This window comes from Euprymna scolopes, chromosome 7, assembly GCF_053919585.1.
Source record: "Euprymna scolopes isolate OS-2025 chromosome 7, ASM5391958v1, whole genome shotgun sequence".
Classification (NCBI taxonomy): Eukaryota; Metazoa; Mollusca; class Cephalopoda; order Sepiida; family Sepiolidae; genus Euprymna; species Euprymna scolopes.
Genome location: NC_136488.1, coordinates 112,874,942 through 112,900,730, shown reverse-complemented (window position 1 = coordinate 112,900,730; position 25,789 = coordinate 112,874,942). Strand labels below are relative to the sequence as shown.

At 45.5% G+C, this 25,789-nt stretch overlaps 1 protein-coding gene across 1 annotated transcript in view; it reads right to left on the bottom strand.

Annotated features, from left to right (window-relative positions):
- Positions 1-25,789, bottom strand: part of LOC145280332 (double-stranded RNA-binding protein Staufen homolog) — a 263,575-nt gene that overhangs the window by 138,771 nt on the left and 99,015 nt on the right. The window contains exon 5 of the mRNA XM_080132102.1: positions 453-573. Coding sequence (XP_079988228.1) covers positions 453-573 — 121 coding nt within the window. The remainder of the gene's footprint in view (positions 1-452; positions 574-25,789) is intronic.

Genomic DNA, 25,789 nt, shown 5'->3' with positions numbered 1-25,789 from the left:
AAGGGGGGGGGGTGCTACACCTTCTTCTGGAAAGTAAAACTGCAAACAGAGGACCGGATAAATGGTGTTGGTTTTGCTATCAGGACAACTTTGCTGAGGAGCATGCCTGTGCTATCAGTTGGAATCAACGGCGCTTCATGAAACTGCGCATTCCTCTCAGCAAAACCAGATACCTCACAATTATCAGCGCTTATGCCTTTACACTTACAAGCTCAGATGATGCAAAGAAGCAGTTTTATGAACAGTTTGACCACGTCATCAGCTCAACCCCAATGAGTGACAAACTAGTCATCCTTGGAGACTTTAATGCAGGGGTGGGAAGGAACTACAGCAGCTGGGAAGGTGCTCTGGACAGACACGGAATCAATGACAACGGCTTGCTCCTCCTCAGTTAGTGTACAGAGCAGAGCCTTTGCATCACCAATATCTTATTCAGGGTGGCAGAAGAATACAAGACCATCTGGATGCATCCAAGGTTGAAACACTGGCACATGATTCATTTCATCATCGTCCGCCAACAAGATATCAGGGACGTCCGTGTGACCCATGCCATGAGAGGCACTGACTGTTGGACTGACCATAGATTGGTCAGGGTTGTACTGGCACTGCACATTGTACTGCCCCACGGAAACTGACCCAAGACTTTCAGGGTCTCATATAATGTTGCCAGGCTGAATTCCAGTAAGTGCTAGATGAGAAGCTCCAATATCTTGTGACCAGTGAAGGCAGCACTGAGAAATAGACCTCTTTCAAGGAAACAGTTAGTGAGACTGTGAAGGAAGTCCTTGGAGCGAAAACCAGAACCCACGCAGACTGGTTCGATGAGAATGACAAAAAAAAAAACAATATATGTCAAGAACATGGTTTTCATAGAGTGGCTGAATGACCCGTCCTCTGTCTCCAAACACGAGAATTCCAGGATACTCTCAGGTGTGAGTAGTCTTCTAGTTCAATAGGGGGAACCCACCTTCTTTGCAGCAGTCTTTGCAATGTCCTCTATGCATTTGTTCCAGTTTATATCACCTGCAAATGTTAGGCTGAAGAGTTTGAAGGTAGAATTCTCAGGTAGGGTGTTATTAGTCATCGATATAGGCGGTTGGAGGGACATCTTGTAATTGTTAAAGGAGAGCAGCTTTGTTTTACTCACATTAAATGTTAGCATCCATTTGTGGCCCCATTCCATAATTTTCTAACGATTCTGCCATTGTCTTCCCTCATGCATGTTATAGAGCATTGTATCATCAACAAGTATATCTCGGACACAATATTATCAGGGAGGTAGTTTATGAATATCAGGAATAATAATGATCCAAGGATCGACCCCTGAGGTACTCCTGCACTAAAGTTATGCTGCTTGAATGTACGTCCTTCAATGACAACCTGTATGCTTCTATTGTCTAAGATGGATGTAATTATATTTAGTATACATCCAGTTATAATGTACGATTTAATTTTGATTAGCAGCCCTTTGTGTCAGACTTTGTCAAAGGCCTTAAATATATCAAGAGCTACAGCTATGGCTTTGCTCGCTTTATGTAGTACATGGTAAATGCGTTCAGAGATGAATGTTTAAATATCTGCAATAGAACAACATTGCCTGAATCTATACTGTTTGTCAGAGAGAAGATTTGCTTTTGTGAGGTGGTGAAGTAGTGCTTGATTAATTAAGGTCTCAAAGATTTTATTGAAGAGGGGGAGGAAGAGACTAATGGGGCGATGATTGAGAGGGTCTGTTCTTTCACCAGAATTCCTGTACACTAGTACTACAGAGGCCATCATCCAGCTATTAGGGAAGCAAGATTCAGCAAGGCATTTATTGTAGAGCTTGGAAAGTATAGGGGCTAGCTCAGCTGAACATTTCTTAATTAGTAGTGCAGGGATGACATCAGGCCTTTGATGCGTCTAAGTTTTTTATGATATCACGGACATGAGAACAGGTGATTTTTACATCATCTAATGTGGCTTCAGTCCGCATAGAGAAATTTGGGAGGGAGTTATTTGTCGGCTCTAAGGTGGAGTTCGAGGCGAATTGGCAGGCAAGCAGTTCCACCTTCTTCATTGCCGTGCATGCAAACTTCTGGTTGTTGCTCAGTGCAGGAATTACTGATTGCCCTTTATTCACTACACTATTAAAGATTTTTTTTACAAATCACGAGTTCTTATCTTTTCTAATTCTATGCGTTCCCTGATTATTTCAGCATGCTTTCTTTTGATTGTCGCTATTTCTTTCTTAGAATGATTTCTAGCATCTATGAATTTTTGCCTATTTGTATTTGACTTATGATGTACAAACTGGTGGAATGCTGTCTTTGTGCAATGGCAGCTGCACAATCTGTAGTGAACCATGGGGGGGGGGGCTTGCTATATTACTTCTGTGTGGAAACATGTGCTTCAATGCCCACTTTGCATCATTCAGTTTTCTCATTGGCACACTGTTCAGCAGGAAGCGAGAAGATATCGGTACTGTGACAAGGAATAGGTCTAGAAGTGAAGCCTGCTGAGGGTCACGATCTGGTTGGCGAGTTGGAAACATTACTGTCTATGTGAGAGAATGGACTATAGAGAAGCTATAAGTAGAGCGTCCAGCTGCATCTGTGTAACCTGAGAAACCAAGCCAATTTTTATGGTGGAAATTAAAGTCACCAAACACATTTTGGCATTACTATCCAAGGAGAGTGCTGCATCCAAACTATCAGTGACATGACCGATTAGAGTACAAACCTGACTCGAGGAAAAACGGTAGAGAAAATATAACTAACACAGTGATGAAATGTTAGTCGAAAGCACATAAAAGCCTGGTCATCGGATTCAAGATTTTTCTCTCTAGTTTAACAGAGGGTGCTTACGGATATAGACTCCAAGCACGTGCATATATCTATCTGAGTCCTTACAGCAAAGAGGGAGGTATCCTACCATGTTAAAGTAGTTAGAGGAAATTGAAGAGTGTAAGTTTGTTTCACTTAATGCTGAGATATCCGAGAAGTTTACTAAAAAGTAAGACTCTACATCATCTATTTTACCTCTAAGCCCACGGATATTTGAGAAAGCGAGCCTCAAGGGCAGAGGTGAATTAATTTTGTTTGGGTGGTTGTCTGGTTTTATCGTGATATTTGTTTGGGTTGTCATTTCATTACGTTTTTGTTTAATATCAGGTTAAGGGAAGAGTGTTGAGCAAAGTGGACCGGTTTTGACACCAAGTATACACACAGTGGCCCATTGTCTAGAAGTGGTTTCATGAAAGTCCACCAAATATAGCAGCAAGGTCCCTTTCTATGCGCGACATGGCACTACAACTATCCTGATATTATACAACTGATGACAGAGCAGTCGGTCTAAGCATTACAAAAGAGTTAGGGCTCCTGCACTGTCAGTCGGAAACAGCAGCCAAACAAATTGTCAATCAGTTAACCTCAACCTCTCAGACAAGTCTGGCCCAAATAAGTCATGTGAGCACAAGTTGCATGCAAGCAAACTCAATTTTCTCAGTTTCTGAGAGAAAGAATGAAATTTAAAATAGAGAATAGGGGGATGGCGTTCAATGTCCTAGTCAGAAAACAAGGCCAAGCACAAGGTGGCTCTGGTGAGTCCCTTGTATTGTACGTCTGGTCTGGCTTATAGACAAAGAAAAAGTGTGAAAGCCAACGATAGACAGAGCCTATCTACTCAAACAAATAAGGTTAGCAAACTAGGAATTTGTTTGAGTCACCAGCTCCAGGAAGGTTATCGACCATGACTAAGGAGACCTCCCTCCGCCAGTTTTATTATCGGTTTTCTCTTAAGTGGATGATCTGACAAGATTTACGGGTCCATCACACCAAGAGGAGTAACCATGCGCCTGGTTTTTACACCAAATATTTTTGCGCTCCTGTATAAATGGAGATATTGAGTATCTTACTTTAAACTTTTTCTCTATTCTACATAGATAAGCGTAGAATTAGAGATAGATTCCCCTCTTACATTTACAAGAAATTGTATCTTTCAAGTATTGTGAGAGAATCAATCTACTCTAGCAACTTATTTGTTTTAAAAATGAATAGGATACTAATAATAATTACTTGAATATGTAACGGAATCTATATATATAAAAGGCAAAATGTGTGTGACCATTTTGTGTATGTCTCGCAAAGGCTTCTTTCGCAGATGCTCCTGGGGTCGTTACTATCGCTTAGAACTGTTAGCCCTAGATAATAATATCTACGATTTGGGAATGCGTGTAGCGTCTAGAGACCTGCTTTTGTTGTTTTTTTTGCATGCGTTTTTTTCTTCGTTCCGGTCTCTTCCCTCTAGAGACAGGGGATGGTCTAATTCCTCCACACTTAATTGCCTGAGCAGCACTCTGACCTGCCAGGCCCAAACTTTGTCTATCTTCGCTGCTCTCCCAGTGGATCGAGCAGACAGGGTTCTCTTTCTCGCTTCCGTTGGGGTAAGTTAGTGGGTAGGGTGACGTGGGGTAGGGCGGGTGCTTCGTTTCTGCTCCCCTCTGTGGGCAGGGATGCCTATCCCCTCTCTCTCTCTCTTAATTGCGACGCGGCACTCTGACCCGCTAGCACCCACTGCGTCTTTCTTCTCTGCTCTCCCCCCTCGCGGGGGGATCTGAGCTGCTAACCCGACATCCCCGTGAGGGGAAGTCAAAAACTCTAATTTCTTCAAAGTCCGCTCCTCCCCCTCCATTCCCCTGGGTTTTCTTTTCCCCCACTACACTTTGGTCCGCGCCAGCGGCCAGTGCAACCGCCACGATGCCAGGCAGGAGGGGTACGTCACCCCAAATGCGCAGCATCTCAACTGCGAACGACTCCCTATGTGAGGGAGCCGATGCATCTCCCGGCGAGACGGCGCCAGGAAACAAGGTAGGGCCCCGGCGCGCGGCGACCTTGGAAGAAAGCGGGAGGGTAGGGCCGCAGCCCGCGGCAACCCCCCGAAAAGCACCTGCAACCGCTCCCCACGAGGGCAACCCAGCGGAAAAAGCTGCCGTTAAGTCACTAGCTGGGGAAAGTGCAGAACCCAGCCAACCAGCTGCACCCCAGGACGGCAGAACCAAGGGAGGAAGACCGGGGAACCCATCCCCCGCTCCCCCAAAGGGAGACTCCCCAACAGAAAAGGAGGAAAACAGCACCGCGGACCAAACCGAGGCGCTGGATGAAGATGTAATAGCCTCCATCTGCTCACTATTCGGCGGGGAAGACAGTGATTGGCCCCCCAACACTCCCCAAGAGGACCAAATATGGAAAAGGGGTGACTCTCCGGCCAGTGGTAACAAAAGCAAGCTGGAAGGAGAGACACTCTTGACAGTACCCACCAAGGCTCCAGCTGGGAACACGGCACCAGAAGGGGAGACACCTCCATCCCCTAAGGGGACAGCCACCCAGCAAAGGAAGAAAATAAGAAAGGGGAGCGGCCCGGAAAGCAAACCAAGCCAGGACGAAACAACGCCAAAGACACAATGGCCTACTTTGCCTGGTAACGGCCCAGTTCCGAAACCAAAAATGCCCATAACAAGAGAGAGCCCCACAACACCAGCTACGCCCCCCAACCCGAGTCCAGCTGACACCCACCAGGATGGAGGACCGGCATGGGGCCCCAAAGAGCAGCAAGGGAAGTTGACGCCCGAAGACTACAGAGCACTCTTCGACTCCACTTACAAGGAGTATACCCAGGGGAACAACATCCAACCCCTCCCGGGTCAAGTGGAAGTTCTGGAGAAAAGAGTGCTCTCGCTGATAACTTCAGACACCAAGACAAGGGGTCTGACGGGCGTCAACAAGGACACCATGATGAACGTGTTGCTGGAGCAGAACATTCCCGCCAACTACATCTGTAGAAGGAGTTACGCACAGTGGGATGTTCTGCTCCCCACCTCCGAAGACGCAGTCAGGCTGTCCAGGACCTGCCATCAGAGCAGGAACATAAAGCTCCAACCCATCTATATGAACAAGAGGAGAGCAAATGTTTCTGCTCTAAACGTCCCCTGCTATATGGAGGCCAAACAACTGGGGGCTATCCTAAGCCAGTATGGAGACGTAGAGGAAGTCACCCCGGTCCGCGGATTAAGAAACATCATGACCGGGGACTACAAAGTACAGATGGTCCTGGACAAGGCTGGATTCTACGCCATCCCAGCCACACTCAAGTTCGGAGAGTGGACACTCTCCCTTATAGTGGAAGGGAGGAGGCCTCATTGCTGGCTGTGCACACAACAAGGGCATATGGCGAAGGACTGTCCAAAGAGGAATGGAGGGAAGAAGCCCACAAAAGCGGCGGGAACAAGCGTGACAACAAATCAAGCCGCTGCTCCCGCGCCGGCTGCAAATCCTCCAGAGGCACCGACAGGCTGGGTGACGGTCGTAAAGAAAGGCAAGATCAACAAACAGCCATCCTTGCAGACAGTCACCCAAGACCAAGAACAACCGAAGAGCGAGACGGAGAAAATGGACACACAGACACCCTCCTCCTCAAACAAGAGGAAACTACCAGAATCTGAGGAGGAGGCCGCGTCAGAGGCAGAGGAAGAGACAACAACAGTCTCTATGGCCCTGAGCGCAACAGAGATCAGGAGGGCCAGGAGGAGGAAAAGCCGCAAGACACGCGCAAACCCTCCTACCCCCACTGAGACTGAGAAGGACTCCCTCGCAACAACAACACAGGATGAGCCCCCTGTGATCCCAACACCCCAGCAACCCGAACAACCTTCCCCCTCTCCTATAAAGGCCCCAAGAAACTCTTCCCGCCCCTCATCCCGTGACAGGAGCCAAAAAGAAGAAAACGAGCAGGCTACCCCCTCCCCAAGCGCTCAGCCTCCCCATCAACCAAAAGAGGTCCCCTCCCCCACTCCCAAAGTCCGCACTGAACGGACCAAAAAGCTCCCCTTCCTGCCAGGAAGCAGGATTTGTGAAACAGACCCTCTCCAACCGGCTCCGGACCTTAAAGGACAACAGAAGGTCCGGTACAATAAACTCAAAAACTTTGAAAAAGTCGGTGGAGACCTAGTAACAGACCCCACTAAATTCAAGGACGCTCCCTTGTTGACCACTTTCGTTAGGGTCAACAAGGACGGTAGGACTGGAGGAATGTGGGCAATGATTAAGGCAGCGAAGAATGCGATCCCAGGCCAGCAGCTGGTGGATAGGGACCATCCTTCACTGACCAACATTTTCTTTAAATGTGAGGGTAGAATCCCCATGTATGTACACCCATCGCTATACAGGGCACTCAAACTAACCTTCCCCCTGGACGTGGGGGGCGTGGCCAAGGATGGATCACCTTCATCGGATTTACTTACCGGCAGCCTTGGCCAGGCCTGCCATGTCCTCACTGCCCAGGATTTCAGACCCGTCTGTGACAGTGCTTGAGGTAAGTGATCATGTCTTTGAACTTGGCTACATTGAATGTGAGGGGCATCAGGTGTCGAAGCAAGGCCTCGCGCGTTGTGAGAGACTTGGTGTCCCTCAAGGTAGATATTGCCGCTATCCAGGAGACCCACTTTGTTTGTGACGCGGATTGTCAGGTGCTGGTAAACGATTACGATGTCTACTCAGCATATGGCAATACCTATAGTCGTGGAATCTCCTTGCTAGTGAGTCGCACCCTGTCAGCGTCGGTGAATGTTGTTCACGCAGGCGAGGACGGGCGGGCGCTTGTTGTTGATGTTGCTGTTAATTGTTGTGTTTTTCGGATTGTTGCTGTTTATGCTCCCAATGCTGCTGTAGAGAGGGCAACCTTTTTTCGACGGTTGGAGGGCTTCTTAGTGGATCCGGAACGGTTAGTTTTAATGGGGGATTGGAATGCAATCCTTGATCCCAAAATAGATAAGGTCGGGGGGACTAGCGGGTCGGCGTGGTGTGACAGCAGTCTGTCTGACCTGATGGCCTCGTGCGATCTCGTCGACAGATTTCGTCTGGATCATCCGGGGCGGGAGATGTGGACGTGGCATCCTGTAGTGCCTTCCCATCCAAGCACTTACTTGGATCGGATGTTAGTTAGAAGAGGTGATGTAGACTTCCTATCTTGCCCCACGTTCCACTTGCTAGGACACTCGGACCATAAACTTGTTATGGCCCGTTTGAGCTTAAGTGCTAGGCCTAAACTGGCCGGATACTGGAAGTTCAACAGCACCTTGTTGGAGCTGGAGGACTACCGGTTGAAGGTCACTGAGCTAATTCAGCGGGCTTTAGTGGGGGCGGTTACAGGGAGTAAGTGGTGGGTTAGTCTCAAGGCCAAAATTAGGCGCTTCTCTGTCCAGTATAGCCAACGCCTCGCAATAGATAAGGCTAAGGCAAAGAAGCGTTTAGAGGATAAGCTGACCCGGGCGGTGGAGGGGGGGACCCCCTAGAGTTAGCACTAGCTAAACAAGATCTCAACCGCTTGGCTAGCGAGCGGTATGAAGGTCAAGTAGTTAGGGCTAGGTTAAAGAAAGTTTCTAACGAGGCTGTGAATGTTGACGCTGTTGAGCGTAAGGCTGCTTTAAGGCGCGGTTCGGATGGGTACATTCGTAAAGTACATAACCTGGAAGGACACCCCTTAGTATCGACTCGGGAGATCTGCGAGGGGTTTCGGGAGCATCTATCGGTGCGCTTCACCCAACTACCCGGACTCAGGGTTGATGAGTTTGGCAGCTATTTGGCTGACTCGCCCCGCCTCACGGCGGCTCGGGCGGCTAGCTGTGATGGTCTTATTACTGAACATGAGGTCATTACTGCGTTGAAGCAGGTCGGCTATAACAAATCCCCGGGGCTTGATGGTTTACCCTACGAGTTTTACTTGAGGCTGTCGCCCATGTTGGTCCCTATTCTGAAGGATATGTTCAACCATTGGTTTGCCCAGGGTTCCATCCCTGGACAGGTGACCAAGGGTGTGATCACATTGCTGAGGAAAGGTCAACGGCATGGTGGGAGGGAAAACTTTGATGATTTTAGGCCCTTGACTCTGCTAAACACAGAGTTAAAGATTTTGGCAAAGATTCTTGCGAATCGCTTGCAGGTTGTCATCACTGACTTGATCGAACCGGACCAGACTTATGCTGTGAAGGGGAGATCGATTCAAGACAATTTGCACTTGATACGCTCGATCATAGAGGGGACAGAAGACGACACCGAAGCCGCGCTGATCAGTTTGGATCAGTCCAAGGCATTCGATAGGGTCGACCATCGGTTCCTAGGATCTGTGCTAGAGGCCGCCGGATTTAATCCGGACTTCCGCAAGTGGATCTTTGTTCTGTATGACAGGCCGACGGTAGCGGTGCAGATCAACGGTAAGCTGTCGGAGTCATTCGCTGTCTCTCGGTCGGTGCGACAGGGTTGTCCGCTGTCGCCTCTGTTGTACGTCCTGGCGTTGGAACCCCTCCTTCGCAAGTTAAGGGACGAGGCGGCTACACCAGTCCTGCGCGGAATAGCTCTCCCTGGAGGCACACGAGCCAGGGTTTCCGCGTTCGCCGATGACGTCACCGTGTTCGTGTCTTGCCTCACGGACGTTCAAGCGGTGGTCGAGGCGCTCGCTCGATACGAAGAAGTAACAGGGGCCATCTTCAACCGTAGCAAGTCTGTTGGCCTGCGGTTGGGGGCCTGGACCGGGGTAAACTCGCTTCCAGGTATTTTCAGCTGGACCGATGGACCGGTCCGCATTCTCGGTGTCTGGTTTGGACCGGGACTTCAGCTGGAAAAGAATTGGTCGGAAGTACAGTCTAAGGTCAAATCGTCAGTAAAGACTTGGATTGGAAGGAAATTGTCCTTGAAGGGTCGGGCGGAGGCGTGTGCTACATACGTCTTTCCGCTCATCCTTTACCGTTTGTCTGTACTTCCTCTCCCTGCAGAACGACTAACCCGCTTACAAGGGCGCCTCGATTCACTTTTGTGGAACGAGGGTAAGCATTATGTCTGCAGAGAGGTCTGTGTTCAAAATCCGAGCGAGGGAGGCCTGGGTCAGCCCAGTCTCTTGTGTCATAGAAATGCCGAGAGATTGGCTTTCCTGGGTCGTTCGCTTGAAGGAGACGCTCCTTGGGTCCCTGTGGTTGAGAACTCGTTTCCCAATCTCAAACCCAACCCTTCGGTAGAAGGTCGTCGTAGACCGAAGGGGGAGTCCAAGTTCTTCTCCGAATGCCGAACCGCTCTTAGAGCTTTGCCGGGGACAAATGTCCTCGATCAGCCAAGGAAGAGACTGTATCGGGATTTAGTGGAGGGGACCGCGAAGGATCCACTTTGTAGGCGGATGGGATGGTCGATGGAGGTTGTCCGTTCTCAATGGCGTTGGGCGCCGGGACGGGAGATTCTGAATAACTCGGAATTCTCCCTGACTTGGCGACTGGTCCGAAATGCGCTGCCCCTCTTCGACGTACTTTTCCGGTATAAAGAACATACCAGTCGCTTCTGTCCGTGCTGTGACGAACGCGAGCCCGAAACAATCGAGCACGCGTTTTTTAGTTGCAGCCGGATACAGCCCCTATTAAAGTACGTCGAGGAGGTAACAGCTCGCATCGATGCCGAGTGTCTGCTCGATCTCGACGTAGGAACTTTTGTGTACAACATGGAGCCGCCGTTCCCCAGGGAGGAAAGTTTGGTTTTCCTGGCGATCCTAGCAGTAGCGCGCATGACCATTTGGATCGCGCGCCTCAAGTTGGTCCACGAAGGGACATCTGTTCCTGATCGGGATCTGATCGTTTACTTTAAACATTTGCTTAAAGTAAAGATCAGATGCGATTGGAAGGGGTTGCCTAGAGTGGAATTTGACAAGAGGTGGGTGCACAGCACTAGTTTGTGCATCCGTCGAGGAGCCAAGTTTCAATACGTGTTCCCTCCTTAGGCATGGCATGGGCGGTGCTGGGTCCTACGGAACCCATCCCGCCTAGGTTAGCATTATAAGTTCAGTAAAGTAACTCTTGACTGGTGGTACAAATGAGATCCTGTTCCTGATTTTATTTTTTGGTATTAGAGAACCTCCGAGTCTGCCCAACCCCCCTGCTCCTCATCTTTATTTTCTGATGCCCCCGGTCATCCCCCTACTCAGAGGTCACCTTCATACCCCCTCCATCCGTTGCTTTATTTTCTCCCACCTCCATTAAGGCGACTTCCCCAAACCCCATTAGGGATGCTCTGCTTGTTTTTGGTTCCCCGGAAAACAGTGGGGGATCTAGCCACATAGAATAGTACAGGGGGGTCTTACTAACAACACATTAGTAGTTTTTTCCTTATTTTTGAAATGAACATTTTCATTAGTTTTTTCCCACTCCACGAACATTTTATGCCAATTAATTCAAGAACTCCTTCTAATGAAATCGAACTTTATTTTCTCACACATACACACAAAAAAAAAAAAAAAAAAAAAAAAAAATGCACACACAACATACAGAAATGAATATACAAATTGTACATAGTTAAATTTTACATTGAACGCTGGGGTTATTAGTTAGATTAGGATCCACAGAGTGATTGAGGTATTTTGGTAAATGTTGCCAGTCAAGAGTAAGACTTCAAAGTCTCATCTGTTACGTAGTCAAAAAGACCCTGTACCCTCTCCCTCCCAATTTCTTGTAGGGCCTTGTGCCTAATTTTGTTGAATTGAATTTTTTGTACGTTTTTTATGTTCAATTTTTCTTTCTCAATAAAATATATAAACAAGATCAAAGTGTAGTATCTGTTCTCTCAGTTACTAAACTTGACCCACCACCGGGCTTTCGGGCTAGGTTAAGGTGTTTTTTCTTACTAACTTTTGTTAGCAAGGACCGACCCCCTCCTTTGGGGAGTCAGGACCTAGAGGACCGACTCCACATTTGTGGGAGCTTGGACCCGGAAACCGATCCCCTCTTTTGGGAGACTGGAATCTCGGGACCAACACCACTATCGCTGGTAGTTGAGACCTGCTTTTTTCATTTGTTGTTTTTGCATGTTGTTTTTTCTTCGTTTCGGTCTCACTTCTCGAGACTGGGATGGTCTAATTTCTCAACACTTAATTGCCTGAGCAGCACTCTGACCTGCCAGGCCCAAACTTTGTCTATCTTCGCTGCTCTCCCAGTGGATCGAGCAGACAGGGTTCTCTTTCTCGCTTCCGTTGGGGTAAGTTAGTGGGTAGGGTGACGTGGGGTAGGGCGGGTGCTTCGTTTCTGCTCCCCTCTGTGGGCAGGGATGCCTATCCCCTCTCTCTCTCTCTTAATTGCGACGCGGCACTCTGACCCGCTAGCACCCACTGCGTCTTTCTTCTCTGCTCTCCCCCCTCGCGGGGGGATCTGAGCTGCTAACCCGACATCCCTGTGAGGGGAAGTCAAAAACTCTAATTTCTTCAAAGTCCGCTCCTCCCCCTCCTCCCCCTCCATTCCCCTGGGTTTTCTTTTCCCCCACTACACTTTGGTCTGCGCCAGCGGCCAGTGCAACCGCCATGATGCCAGGCAGGAGGGGTACGTCACCCCAAATGTGCAGCATCTCAACTGCGAACGACTCCCTATGTGAGGGAGCTGATGCATCTCGCGGCGAGACGGCGCCAGGAAACAAGGTAGGGCCCCGGCGCGCGGCGACCTTGGAAGAAAGCGGGAGGGTAGGGCCGCAGCCCGCGGCGACCCCCCAAAAAGCACCTGCAACCGCTCCCCACGAGGGCAACCCAGCGGAAAAAGCTGCCGTTAAGTCACTAGCTGGGGAAAGTGCAGAACCCAGCCAACCAGCTGCACCCCAGGACGGCAGAACCAAGGGAGGAAGACCGGGGAACCCATCCCCCGCTCCCCCAAAGGGCGACTCCCCAACAGAAAAGGAGGAAATCAGCACCGCGGACCAAACCGAGGCGCTGGATGAAGACGTAATAGCCTCCATCTGCTCACTATTCGGCGGGGAAGACAGTGATTGGCCCCCCAACACTCCCCAAGAGGATCAAATACGGAAAAGGGGTGACTCTCCGGCCAGTGGTAACAAAAGCAAGCTGGAAGGAGAGACACCCTTGACAGTACCCACCAAGGCTCCAGCTGGGAACACGGCACCAGAAGGGGAGACACCTCCATCCCCCAAGGGAACAGCCACCCAGCAAAGGAAGAAAATAAGAAAAGGGAGCGGCCCGGAAAGCAAACCAAGCCAGGACGAAACAACGCCAAAGACACAATGGCCTACTTTGCCTGGTAACGGCCCAGTTCCGAAACCAAAAATGCCCATAACAAGAGAGAGCCCCACAACACCAGCTACGCCCCCCAACCCGAGTCCAGCTGACACCCACCAGGATGGAGGACCGGCATGGGGCCCCAAAGAGCAGCAAGGGAAGTTGACGCCCGAAGACTACAGAGCACTCTTCGACTCCACTTACAAGGAGTATACCCAGGGGAACAACATCCAACCCCTCCCGGGTCAAGTGGAAGTTCTGGAGAAAAGAGTGCTCTCGCTGATAACTTCAGACACCAAGACAAGGGGTCTGACGGGCGTCAACAAGGACACCATGATGAACGTGTTGCTGGAACAGAACATTCCCGCCAACTACATCTGTAGAAGGAGTTACGCACAGTGGGATGTTCTGCTCCCCACCTCCGAAGACGCAGTCAGGCTGTCCAGGACCTGCCATCAGAGCAGGAACATAAAGCTCCAACCCATCTATATGAACAAGAGGAGAGCAAATGTTTCTGCTCTAAACGTCCCCTGCTATATGGAGGCCAAACAACTGGGGGCTATCCTAAGCCAGTATGGGGACGTAGAGGAAGTCACCCCGGTCCGCGGATTAAGAAACATCATGACCGGGGACTACAAAGTACAGATGGTCCTGGACAAGGCTGGATTCTACGCCATCCCAGCCACACTCAAGTCTGGAGAGTGGACACTCTCCCTTATAGTGGAAGGGAGGAGGCCCCATTGCTGGCTGTGCACACAACAAGGGCATATGGCGAAGGACTGTCCGAAGAGGAATGGAGGGAAGAAGCCCACAAAAGCGGCGGGAACAAGCGTGACAACAAATCAAGCCGCTGCTCCCGCGCCGGCCGCAAATCCTCCAGAGGCACCGACAGGCTGGGTGACGGTCGTAAAGAAAGGCAAGATCAACAAACAGCCATCCTTGCAGACAGTCACCCAAGACCAAGAACAACCGAAGAGCGAGACGGAGAAAATGGACACACAGACACCCTCCTCCTCAAACAAGAGGAAACTACCAGAATCTGAGGAGGAGGCCGCGTCAGAGGCAGAGGAAGAGACAACAACAGTCTCTATGGCCCTGAGCGCAACAGAGATCAGGAGGGCCAGGAGGAGGAAAAGCCGTAAGACACGCGCAAACCCTCCTACCCCCACTGAGACTGAGAAGGACTCCCTCGCAACAACAACACAGGATGAGCCCCCTGTGATCCCAACACCCCAGCAACCCGAACAACCTTCCCCCTCTCCTATAAAGGCCCCAAGAAACTCTTCCCGCCCCTCATCCCGTGACAGGAGTCAAAAAGAAGAAAACGAGCAGGCTACCCCCTCCCCAAGCGCTCAGCCTCCCCATCAACCAAAAGAGGTCCCCTCCCCCACTCCCAAAGTCCGCACTGAACGGACCAAAAAGCTCCCCTTCCTGCCAGGAAGCAGGATTTGTGAAACAGACCCTCTCCAACCGGCTCCGGACCTTAAAGGACAACAGAAGGTCCGGTACAATAAACTTAAAAACTTTGAAAAAGTCGGTGGAGACCTAGTAACAGACCCCACTAAATTCAAGGACGCTCCCTTGTTGACCACTTTCGTTAGGGTCAACAAGGATGCTAGGACTGGAGGAATGTGGGCAATGATTAAGGCAGCGAAGAATGCGATCCCAGGCCAGCAGCTGGTGGATAGGGACCATCCTTCACTGACCAACATTTTCTTTAAATGTGAGGGTAGAATCCCCATGTATGTACACCCATCGCTATACAGGGCACTCAAGCTAACCTTCCCCCTGGACGTGGGGGGCGTGGCCAAGGATGGATCACCTTCATCGGATTTACTTACCGGCAGCCTTGGCCAGGCCTGCCATGTCCTCACTGCCAAGGATTTCAGACCCGTCTGTGACAGTGCTTGAGGTAAGTGATCATGTCTTTGAACTTGGCTACATTGAATGTGAGGGGCATCAGGTGTCGAAGCAAGGCCTTGCGCGTTGTGAGAGACTTGGTGTCCCTCAAGGTAGATATTGCCGCTATCCAGGAGACCCACTTTGTTTGTGACGGGGATTGTCAGGTGCTGGTAAACGATTACGATGTCTACTCAGCATATGGCAATACCTATAGTCGTGGAATCTCCTTGCTAGTGAGTCGCACCCTGTCAGCGTCGGTGAATGTTGTTCACGCAGGCGAGGACGGGCGGGCGCTTGTTGTTGATGTTGCTGTTAATTGTAGTGTTTTTCGGATTGTTGCTGTTTATGCTCCCAATGCTGCTGTAGAGAGGGCAACCTTTTTTCGACGGTTGGAGGGCTTCTTAGTGGATCCGGAACGGTTAGTTTTAATGGGGGATTGGAATGCAATCCTTGATCCCAAAATAGATAAGGTCGGGGGGACTAGCGGGTCGGCGTGGTGTGACAGCAGTCTGTCTGACCTGATGGCCTCGTGCGATCTCGTCGACAGATTTCGTCTGGATCATCCGGGGCGGGAGATGTGGACGTGGCATCCTGTAGTGCCTTCCCATCCAAGCACTTACTTGGATCAGATGTTAGTTAGAAGAGGCGATGTAGACTTCCTATCTTGCCCCACGTTCCACTTGCTAGGACACTCGGACCATAAACTTGTTATGGCCCGTTTGAGCTTAAGTGCTAGGCCTAAACTAGCCGGATACTGGAAGTTCAACAGCACCTTGTTGGAGCTGGAGGACTACCGATTGAAGGTCACTGAGCTAATTCAGCGGGCTTTAGTGGGGGCGGTTACAGGGAGTAAGTGGTGGGTTAGTCTCAAGGCCAAAATTAGGCGCTTCTCTGTCCAGTATAGCCAACGCCTCGCGATAGATAAGGCTAAGGCAAAGAAGCGTTTAGAGGATAAGCTGACCCGGGCGGTGGAGGGGGGGGGACCCCCTAGAGTTAGCACTAGCTAAACAAGATCTCAATCGCTTGGCTAGCGAGCGGTATGAAGGTCAAGTAGTTAGAGCTAGGTTAAAGAAAGTTTCTAACGAGGCTGTGAATGTTGACGCTGTTGAGCGTAAGGCTGCTTTAAGGCGCGGTTCGGATGGGTACATTCGTAAAGTACATAACCTGGAAGGACACCCCTTAGTATCGACTCGGGAGATCTGCGAGGGGTTTCGGGAGCATCTATCGGTGCGCTTCACCCAACTACCCGGACTCAGGGTTGATGAGTTTGGCAGCTATTTGGCTGACTCGCCCCGCCTCACGGCGGCTCGGGCGGCTAGCTGTGATGGTCTTATTACTGAACATGAGGTCATTACTGCGTTGAAGCAGGTCGGCTATAACAAATCCCCGGGGCTTGATGGTTTACCCTACGAGTTTTACTTGAGGCTGTCGCCCATGTTGGTCCCTATTCTGAAGGATATGTTCAACCATTGGTTTGCCCAGGGTTCCATCCCTGGACAGGTGACCAAGGGTGTGATCACATTGCTGAGGAAAGGTCAACGGCATGGTGGGAGGGAAAACTTTGATGATTTTAGGCCCTTGACTCTGCTAAACACAGAGTTAAAGATTTTGGCAAAGATTCTTGCGAATCGCTTGCAGGTTGTCATCACTGACTTGATCGAACCGGACCAGACTTATGCTGTGAAGGGGAGATCGATTCAAGACAATTTGCACTTGATACGCTCGATCATAGAGGGGACAGAAGACGACGCCGAAGCCGCGCTGATCAGTTTGAATCAGTCCAAGGCATTCGATAGGGTCAACCATCGGTTCCTAGGATCTGTGCTAGAGGCCGCCGGATTTAATCCGGACTTCCGCAAGTGGATCTTTGTTCTGTATGACAGGCCGACGGTAGCGGTGCAGATCAACGGTAAGCTGTCGGAGTCATTCGCTGTCTCTCGGTCGGTGCGACAGGGTTGTCCGCTGTCGCCTCTGTTGTATGTCCTGGCGTTGGAACCCCTCCTTCGCAAGTTAAGGGACGAAGCGGCTACACCAGTCCTGCACGGAATAGCTCTCCCTGGAGGCACACGAGCAAGGGTTTCCGCGTTCGCCGATGACGTCACCGTGTTCGTGTCTTGCCTCACGGACGTTCAAGCGGTGGTCGAGGCGCTCGCTCGATACGAAGAAGTAACAGGGGCCATCTTCAACCGTAGCAAGTCTGTTGGCCTGCGGTTGGGGGCCTGGACTGGGGTAAACTCGCTTCCAGGTATTTTCAGCTGGACCGATGGACCGGTCCGCATTCTCGGTGTCTGGTTTGGACCGGGACTTCAGCTGGAAAAGAATTGGTCGGAAGTACAGTCTAAGGTCAAATCGTCAGTAAAGACTTGGATTGGAAGGAAATTGTCCTTGAAGGGTCGGGTGGAGGCGTGTGCTACATACGTCTTTCCGCTCATCCTTTACCGTTTGTCTGTACTTCCTCTCCCTGCAGAACGACTAACCCGCTTACAAGGGCGCCTCGATTCACTTTTGTGGAACGAGGGTAAGCATTATGTCTGCAGAGAGGTCTGTGTTCAAAGTCCGAACGAGGGAGGCCTGGGTCAGCCCAGTCTCTTGTGTCATAGAAACGCTGAGAGATTGGCTTTCCTGGGTCGTTCGCTTGAAGGAGACGCTCCTTGGGTCCCTGTGGTTGAGAACTCGTTTCCCAATCTCAAACCCAACCCTTCGGTAGAAGGTCGTCGTAGACCGAAGGGGGAGTCCAAGTTCTTCTCCGAATGCCGAACCGCTCTTAGAGCTTTGCCGGGGACCAATGTCCTCGATCAGCCAAGGGAGAAACTGTATCGGGATTTAGTGGAGGGGACCGCGAAGGATCCACTTTGTAGGCGGATGGGATGGTCGATGGAGATTGTCCGTTCTCAATGGTGTTGAGCGCCGGGACGGGAGGTTCTGAATAACTCGGAATTCTCCCTGACTTGGCGACTGGTCCGAAATGCGCTGCCCCTCTTCGACGTACTTTTCCGGTATAAAGAACATACCAGTCGCTTCTGTCCGTGCTGTGACGAACGCGAGCCCGAAACAATCGAGCACGCGTTTTTTAGTTGCAGCCGGATACAGCCCCTATTAAAGTACGTCGAGGGGGTAACAGCTCGCATGGATGCCGAGTGTCTGCTCGATCTCGACGTAGGAACTTTTGTGTACAACATGGAGCCGCCGTTCCCCAGGGAGGAAAGTTTGGTTTTCCTGGCGATCCTAGCAGTAGCGCGCATGACCATTTGGATCGCGCGCCTCAAGTTGGTCCACGAAGGGACATCTGTTCCTGATCGGGATCTGATCGTTTACTTTAAACATTTGCTTAAAGTAAAGATCAGATGCGATTGGAAGGGGTTGCCTAGAGTGGAATTTGACAAGAGGTGGGTGCACAGCACTAGTTTGTGCATCCGTCGAGGAGCCAAGTTTCAATACGTGTTCCCTCCTTAGGCATGGCATGGGCGGTGCTGGGTCCTACGGAACCCATCCCGCCTAGGTTAGCATTATAAGTTCAGTAAAGTAACTCTTGACTGGTGGTACAAATGAGATCCTGTTCCTGATTTTATTTTTTGGTATTAGAGAACCTCCGAGTCTGCCCAACCCCCCTGCTCCTCATCTTTATTTTCTGATGCCCCCGGTCATCCCCCTACTCAGAGGTCACCTTCATACCCCCTCCATCCGTTGCTTTATTTTCTCCCACCTCCATTAAGGCGACTTCCCCAAACCCCATTAGGGATGCTCTGCTTGTTTTTGGTTCCCCGGAAAACAGTGGGGGATCTAGCCACATAGAATAGTACAGGGGGGTCTTACTAACAACACATTAGTAGTTTTTTCCTTATTTTTGAAATGAACATTTTCATTAGTTTTTTCCCACTCCACGAACATTTTATGCCAATTAATTCAAGAACTCCTTCTAATGAAATCGAACTTTATTTTCTCACACATACACACAAAAAAAAAAAAAAAAAAAAAAAAAAAAAATGCACACACAACATACAGAAATGAATATACAAATTGTACATAGTTAAATTTTACATTGAACGCTGGGGTTATTAGTTAGATTAGGATCCACAGAGTGATTGAGGTATTTTGGTAAATGTTGCCAGTCAAGAGTAAGACTTCAAAGTCTCATTTGTTACATAGTCAAAAAGACCCTGTACCCTCCCCCTCCCAATTTCTTGTAGGGCCTTGTGCCTAATTTTGTTGAATTGAATTTTTTGTACGTTTTTTATGTTCAATTTTTTCTTTCTCAATAAAATATATAAACAAGATCAAAGTGTAGTACCTGTTCTTCAGATGCTGCACTTCTATTTCTTGTTCTCTTTCGGTGGAGGAGAAATCCTTCACGACTGAGACAATTTTTATTTTTGTACCTTTTCTTCACGTTAAAAAACGACCCTGGTGTCTAACTCTGTCCCGTGGGGAGGCATAGTAAATAGGTACTCTGGGCCTAGGCGGTAAAGTGGTTGGCTTTCGTCAAGGCTTCTGGGTTCAATCCCGCCTCCCGACCAAAACTATTTTTTTTTCTTTTACATCTTTAAACACCCGGGCAACTTTTTTTTTTTTTTTTTACTTCGCTTATTCTTTAGTTTACACAGTGTTCTTTTCTTTTTTCTGTGTTTTTTTTTTTTTTGGGGGGGGGGGTTCCGAATTTTTTAACATTGTTTCAGGGTTACCCCCCGCTAGTATAATATAAAGCAAAGAAAACAAAAGAAATGGTGGGACTAGATCTACATAAAGAAGTTACACACCACATGGATAGACGCAATTAACTTGGTGTTTTTCGAGCAACCCATGTTGGTTTATCTAAAAGACCAGTGCTTCCACGTGGAAGAAATGGAGGTGCAAAGATTAGTGTTTATTTGAGAGCAGTAAAAGGGAGGGAGAGAGTATCTGCCTTAAGAGCCAAATGTGTTCTTTGATTTTAATACTTCCTTCTTTTATTTAATTGGCACAATATAATTTTCGATTTCTGTATTAATAATTTAAAACATACAAACTCATTTACCAAAGGTGATGAATGCTAGAAAAGAGATGCATATTTCCAATTTTTCTATTGTGTCTATACATATATTGCTAATTATTACTAATGTATTTCAAACAAGATGACATGCGAGAAAAATCTGGGAAAATAGAGTTTCAAGCGGATAGATAGCCTGGAAATGGAATAATGTTGCAATATTTTTGATTCATAATGGGGTATGATCCCACACAGTCGGGTGATTCTATTTATAAACGATGTTGCTAGGAACTGACGAATCGAATTCACGTTCTGCTACCAATCAATCAGAAACCAGAATTGCTCCATAAATATTAAACCTTTTCTGTAGCAATTTTACATGTTTTTTCCGTCTAAACATGGTAAGAATCTTTTGCTCTGTGGAACTGTCTACTGCAAACCAGTCACCTCTCAAGACTTGTTTAGAACAACGAACCATCGGAAACTGTTCTAAAACTAAACATGGCTTACACTTCTAGAGGTTATGTGCCCAGCGTGCGTCTTTATTTCGATGGATCCGAATCAAAATTCGAATTGTGGCAAGTTAAATTTCTAGGATATCTACGAATCCAAAAGCTACACAAAGTACTTAAAACATAACCTGAAAACAGAAACAACCACTATTTCATTGACCAGAATGCAACTGTCTTTGCGGAATTAATACAGTGTTTAGATGACCAAAGTCTATCACTAGTAATGGGAGAAGCCCTGGACGATGGCTGCAAAGCATTGAACATATTGAGAGAGCATTATTTATCGAAAGGAAAACCCAAAATTATTTCTTTATATACTGAACCGACCTCTCTAAAACGAATACAAGCCAAAACTATTACTGATTATATTATAAGAGCCGAAATGACTGCAAATTCTTTAAAAATGGCTGGTGAAGTTATGTGACAGTTTGTTAATTTCCATGGTCCTTAAGGGATTACCGAGCGATTTCAAGCCATTTACTACTGTGATAACCCAGAAAGAAAAACCCATGACTTTTAGCCAATTCAAGGTAGCACTCAGAAGTTACGAGGAAACTGAAAAAAATGATCACAGAAAAAAAACGAATCTACAAATATCATGAAATTAAAAAATACACACATAAAAACACCAAAATTAAATTATACCCATGCCAGGAATAAAAACCGCAACTTTGCCAAAAACAATTTTTCTCCTAAGTACAAAAATTATTTGCTATAATTGTGGACGACCCAATCACAAGAGTTTCCAATGTAGATACAGGACTCAAAATGGCGACTCCATTAAAAATGTGGAGAGCTCTGTTAGCAAACATACATTTTTATTTTCATGTATGTTCAATGCTTCAACAAACAATAATTTTCTTGTCGATTGTGGGGCCACGGCACATGTAATTACAAAGGAATCTGATTTTATCAATTTTGACCCCAACTTTAAGTCACAAAATCATTTTGTAGAACTAGCTGACAGGAGTCGAGTAAATGATATCGTTTTGAAAATAGGCAATGCTAAAATCTCGCTAAGGAACAATAAAGGTGAACTATGTTTCTGTATTCTAGAAAACGCTCTTCTAATCCCAAAATTTAAACAAAATATATTTTCTGTACAAGCTGCCACTAAACAAGGTGCAAATATAAACTTTAGCCACAATAAATCAAAACTGGTATACCCGAATGGAACTGTATTCGACATTAAAGAAAATGGAAGACTATTTAAATAGCGTAGTCCCATCAAAAACCGCCTGCCATGATCTACAGACATGGCATAAAATTCTTGGCATTGCAATATTCCTGATATCAAAAAGTTGCCGACTGTAGTTGATGGAATGAAAATACAAACATAAAAAAACTTCAACTGTGACGTCTGTACGCAAGGGAAAATGACAAACTATCAAAGCAAGATACCAGACAAGAAGGCCAAAAAAATCCTATCAATGATGCATTGTGACTTGAATGGTCCCGTGGAACCGATGGCCAGAGAACATTATAGATACGTGTTGAATTTCGTAGATGACCATTCAGGTTTAATAATGGTTTACTTTTTAAAGAACAAATCTGATACCCTGCTAGCAACTAAAAAATATTTAGCCGACATGGCTCCCTACGGTGAAGTGTATTCGCTCTGACAATGGTACGGAATTCACCAATAAAGACTGAACTTTTACTAATTAACCATCATATCAAGCATGAAAAATCAGCTCCTAGATCACCACACCAAAACGGGACTGCTGAAAGAGCGTGGAGGACACTTTTTGAAATGGCAAGATGCCTACTAATTGAATCAAAACTCCCCAAAAACCTCTGGACGTACGCACCTATATATAGGCAGCCTATATACGCAACAGGTGTTTTAACAAAACACTATCTAAAACTCCATATGAATCTTTCTGTGGTAAAAAAGCAAATTTAAGCAGAATGCATATATTTGGTTCAACTTGCTTCGCATATATAGATAAAAAGAGTAAATTGAATATTAAAACCGACAAACGTATATTTCTTGGATACGATAAAAACAGTCCAGCCAATTTAGTATTTTTCCAGAGAAAAATAAAATAAAAAGAATCCGATGTGTAAAATTCACAGACACATTTGATTTTAAAGACGAAATCCCATCATATGAAGAAGAATAAATTATATTTCCTCAAATAATTAAAACAAATGAAGACAATAAAAATGACGGAGACAAGAGTATCCATGATGATGATGATGATGATGATGATAAAGGCCAAAGATATCCCCCAAAAAATAGGTGGTCGACAATAGAAAAGATTATCAAATCGACTATTGCTATTCAATGGAAAATGTGCCAAAAAGCTTTAATGAAGCAGTTAATTCAGAACATTGTGATGAATGGAAAATTGCCATGAAAAAAGAAATAGATGCCTTAACCGAAAATGATACCTATACGGTAGTGCCTCTCCCAAAAGATGAACATGTTATTTCTACAAAATGGGCCTTTACAAAAAAGACTACAGCATCAGGTGTAGAACAGTACAAAGCTAGATTTGTTACTAAAGGGTACTCTCAGATTTACGGTATAGAATATTTTTCTACGTTTTCACTGACCACAAACCTAACGACAATAAGAATTTTACTGCAAATCGCATCGCAATATGACCTAAACATCCATCAAATGGACGTAAAAAATGCTTATTTGAATGCCCCAATAGACTGTGAAATTTATATTACCCCTCCAGAGGGATTTATAATGAAAAATAAAAATAGCGTGTGGCGACTTAACAAGTCATTATATGGTCTCAAGCAGAGTGCTCAATGTTGGAATACAGTATTCCATGATTATATTATTAAACAACAATTCAGACAATGCGCTGTAGACCCCTGTTTATATACCCAATACAAAGACGATAAACTACTGATTTTGGTTTGTGGGTCGATGATATTTTAATTGCATCAAATTGTGACATGTTAACCGATGTTAAAAACAAATTAAGTAAAAGATTCAAAATGACCGATCTTGGCAAAATATCCTGGTTTTTGGGGATAGAATTTATTCAAAGCAAAAAGGACTTGTTACGATGAATCAATCGAGATACATTGACAAAATACTATTAAAATTTAAAATGGGAGAGTGCAAGAAACGTTCTACACCGGTCGAAAATGATATTAATAAAAATATACACACAGAATCTGAAATAATAAATGATAAACAATACCGCAAAATTATAAGTAGTCTTGTATATTTAATGACTACAACCAGACCCGACATATGCTATACAGTACCAAAACTGTCACAAAAATTATCACGACTGACAATGAAGGATTTAAACAGAGCTAAACAAGTCCTTCCTTATTTAAAAGGAACTAAAGAACAGAAGTTAGTATTTAGAAAATCAAAAAATCCCCTAAAATTAAAACGATTTTCGGATTCAGACTGGGGAAACGATGAAGATCGAAAAAGTATATCTGGATATTGTTTCAGACTCTCAGAAAATGGGCCTATTATTTCATGGAAATCTAAAAAGCAACAGATTGTATCTCTCTCTACATGTGAAGCAGAATTTATCGCGATCACACACACGACCCAGGAAGCACTACCTTAAAAATATCCTAAACAGTATTTTAGAGCAAGAATTAACTATAAGCTCTGTAGTAATTGTGATAATCAAGCCAGTATAGTCTTAGCACAGAACAAGATAATCAACCAAAGATCTAAGCATATAGATATAAAACACCATTTCATAAAAACGAGGTGAAAAAGGAATCCATTATTTTGAATTACATATCATCAGAACAAATTATCGCTGATGTATTCACGAAACCCGCAACAAGAATAAAGTTAAAGCGTTTTTTTTTCTCAAAACTTGTTGGGGGATTCGACTGAATAAATTTTTTTCACGGCCCTGTATGTATATAAATTTCTATATATATAAAAAGAAAAAGTCCTGGACAAGACGTTAAACTGTATCCATTTTCTTTGTATTAACACTTTAATCTACTAATGCGTAACTAATACTTTTACTAAAATAAAAAAAAAAGTCACTTTTTAAAAAAACCTCTTTGTAATTTTCCTTTTCGACAAATACTTTTTGCATGCTTATTTTAAGGCACACATAAATTACATTTGACTTTTATGTTTTTTTTTTTTGCACATTAGTTTTCTTATTTTTCAAAAATGTTGTATATTTTTTTTGCATTGTTTTAATAACAAAACCAAACAAAAACAAAAAACACTTTAAACGGGTACATATTGCATGTATGTTTATTCTTATGTGTATTTATTTATATGTATGCGTTTTTTCTTTCTTTTTTTTTACAAAACTGCATAGTCAAATTTAAGAAATGGCTTCTTTTTCACATACCCATCCCTTTTTAAGGTAAAAATACTTTCCATTTCTTTTATTTCTCTTCTCTGTACACATGTTTTGACATTTGAACACAATTAAAAATGGCGTCTTTTTACATGCTAAAATTTTAAGATCCAAATGATTTCTAATTTTTGTTATGTATAATTGAATATAAAAATATATATACATATTTATTTTTGAGCAGAACAAACACAAGGGACTTCCCCATTATAAAAAATAGGGGGGGGGAAGTTGCAATATTTTTTATTCATAATGGGGTATGATCCTACAGTCGGGTGATTCTATTTATAAACGATGCTGCTACGAACTGACAAATCGAATCAATTCACGTTCTGCTACTAACCAATCAGAAACCAGAATTGCTCCATAAATATTAAACCTTTTCTGTAGCAATTTTACATGTTTTTTCCGTCTCGACATGGTAAGAATCTTTTGCTCTGTGGAACTGTCTACTGCAAACCAGTCACCTCTCAAGACTTGTTTAGAACAACAAACCATCGGAACTGTTCTGAAACTAAACATGGCTTACACTTCTAGAATTATGCAATAAAATAAATTAATTTTTTTTTAGTAATATCGATTTTAAAGGCAGATTAAGGAATGGTTAAAATTTTAAATAGATTTATTTAAAGCTTTATTTTTTTTAATGCAAGTCTTCATAACAAAATTTGATTATCATATTTTATTGTATAACATGAGTATACTCGCCAGTTAAAATCAATTCAGATAAGAATGGGTGTTTGTAAATGTGGTTAAAAATACATTATAAATACATTAAAAAATACAAACTAATTTTATAGAATAAGTTAAGATAACAAAAGGATAAAATAAAATTACAATTAAATTTTATTATGCTATTAGTTCAAAAGGGACTACAATATTTTGGGATAGGGAAACCTCTTCAGGCAATTGTATTTTGAAGCCAAACGCTTCTCATTAGAAGAGAGGAGTATTGACATATATTATACAAAGAAGAAATTTTTTAAAAGATAGTATTGTCTTTATGGAAAGAGGATAAAAAAAAACAGGAA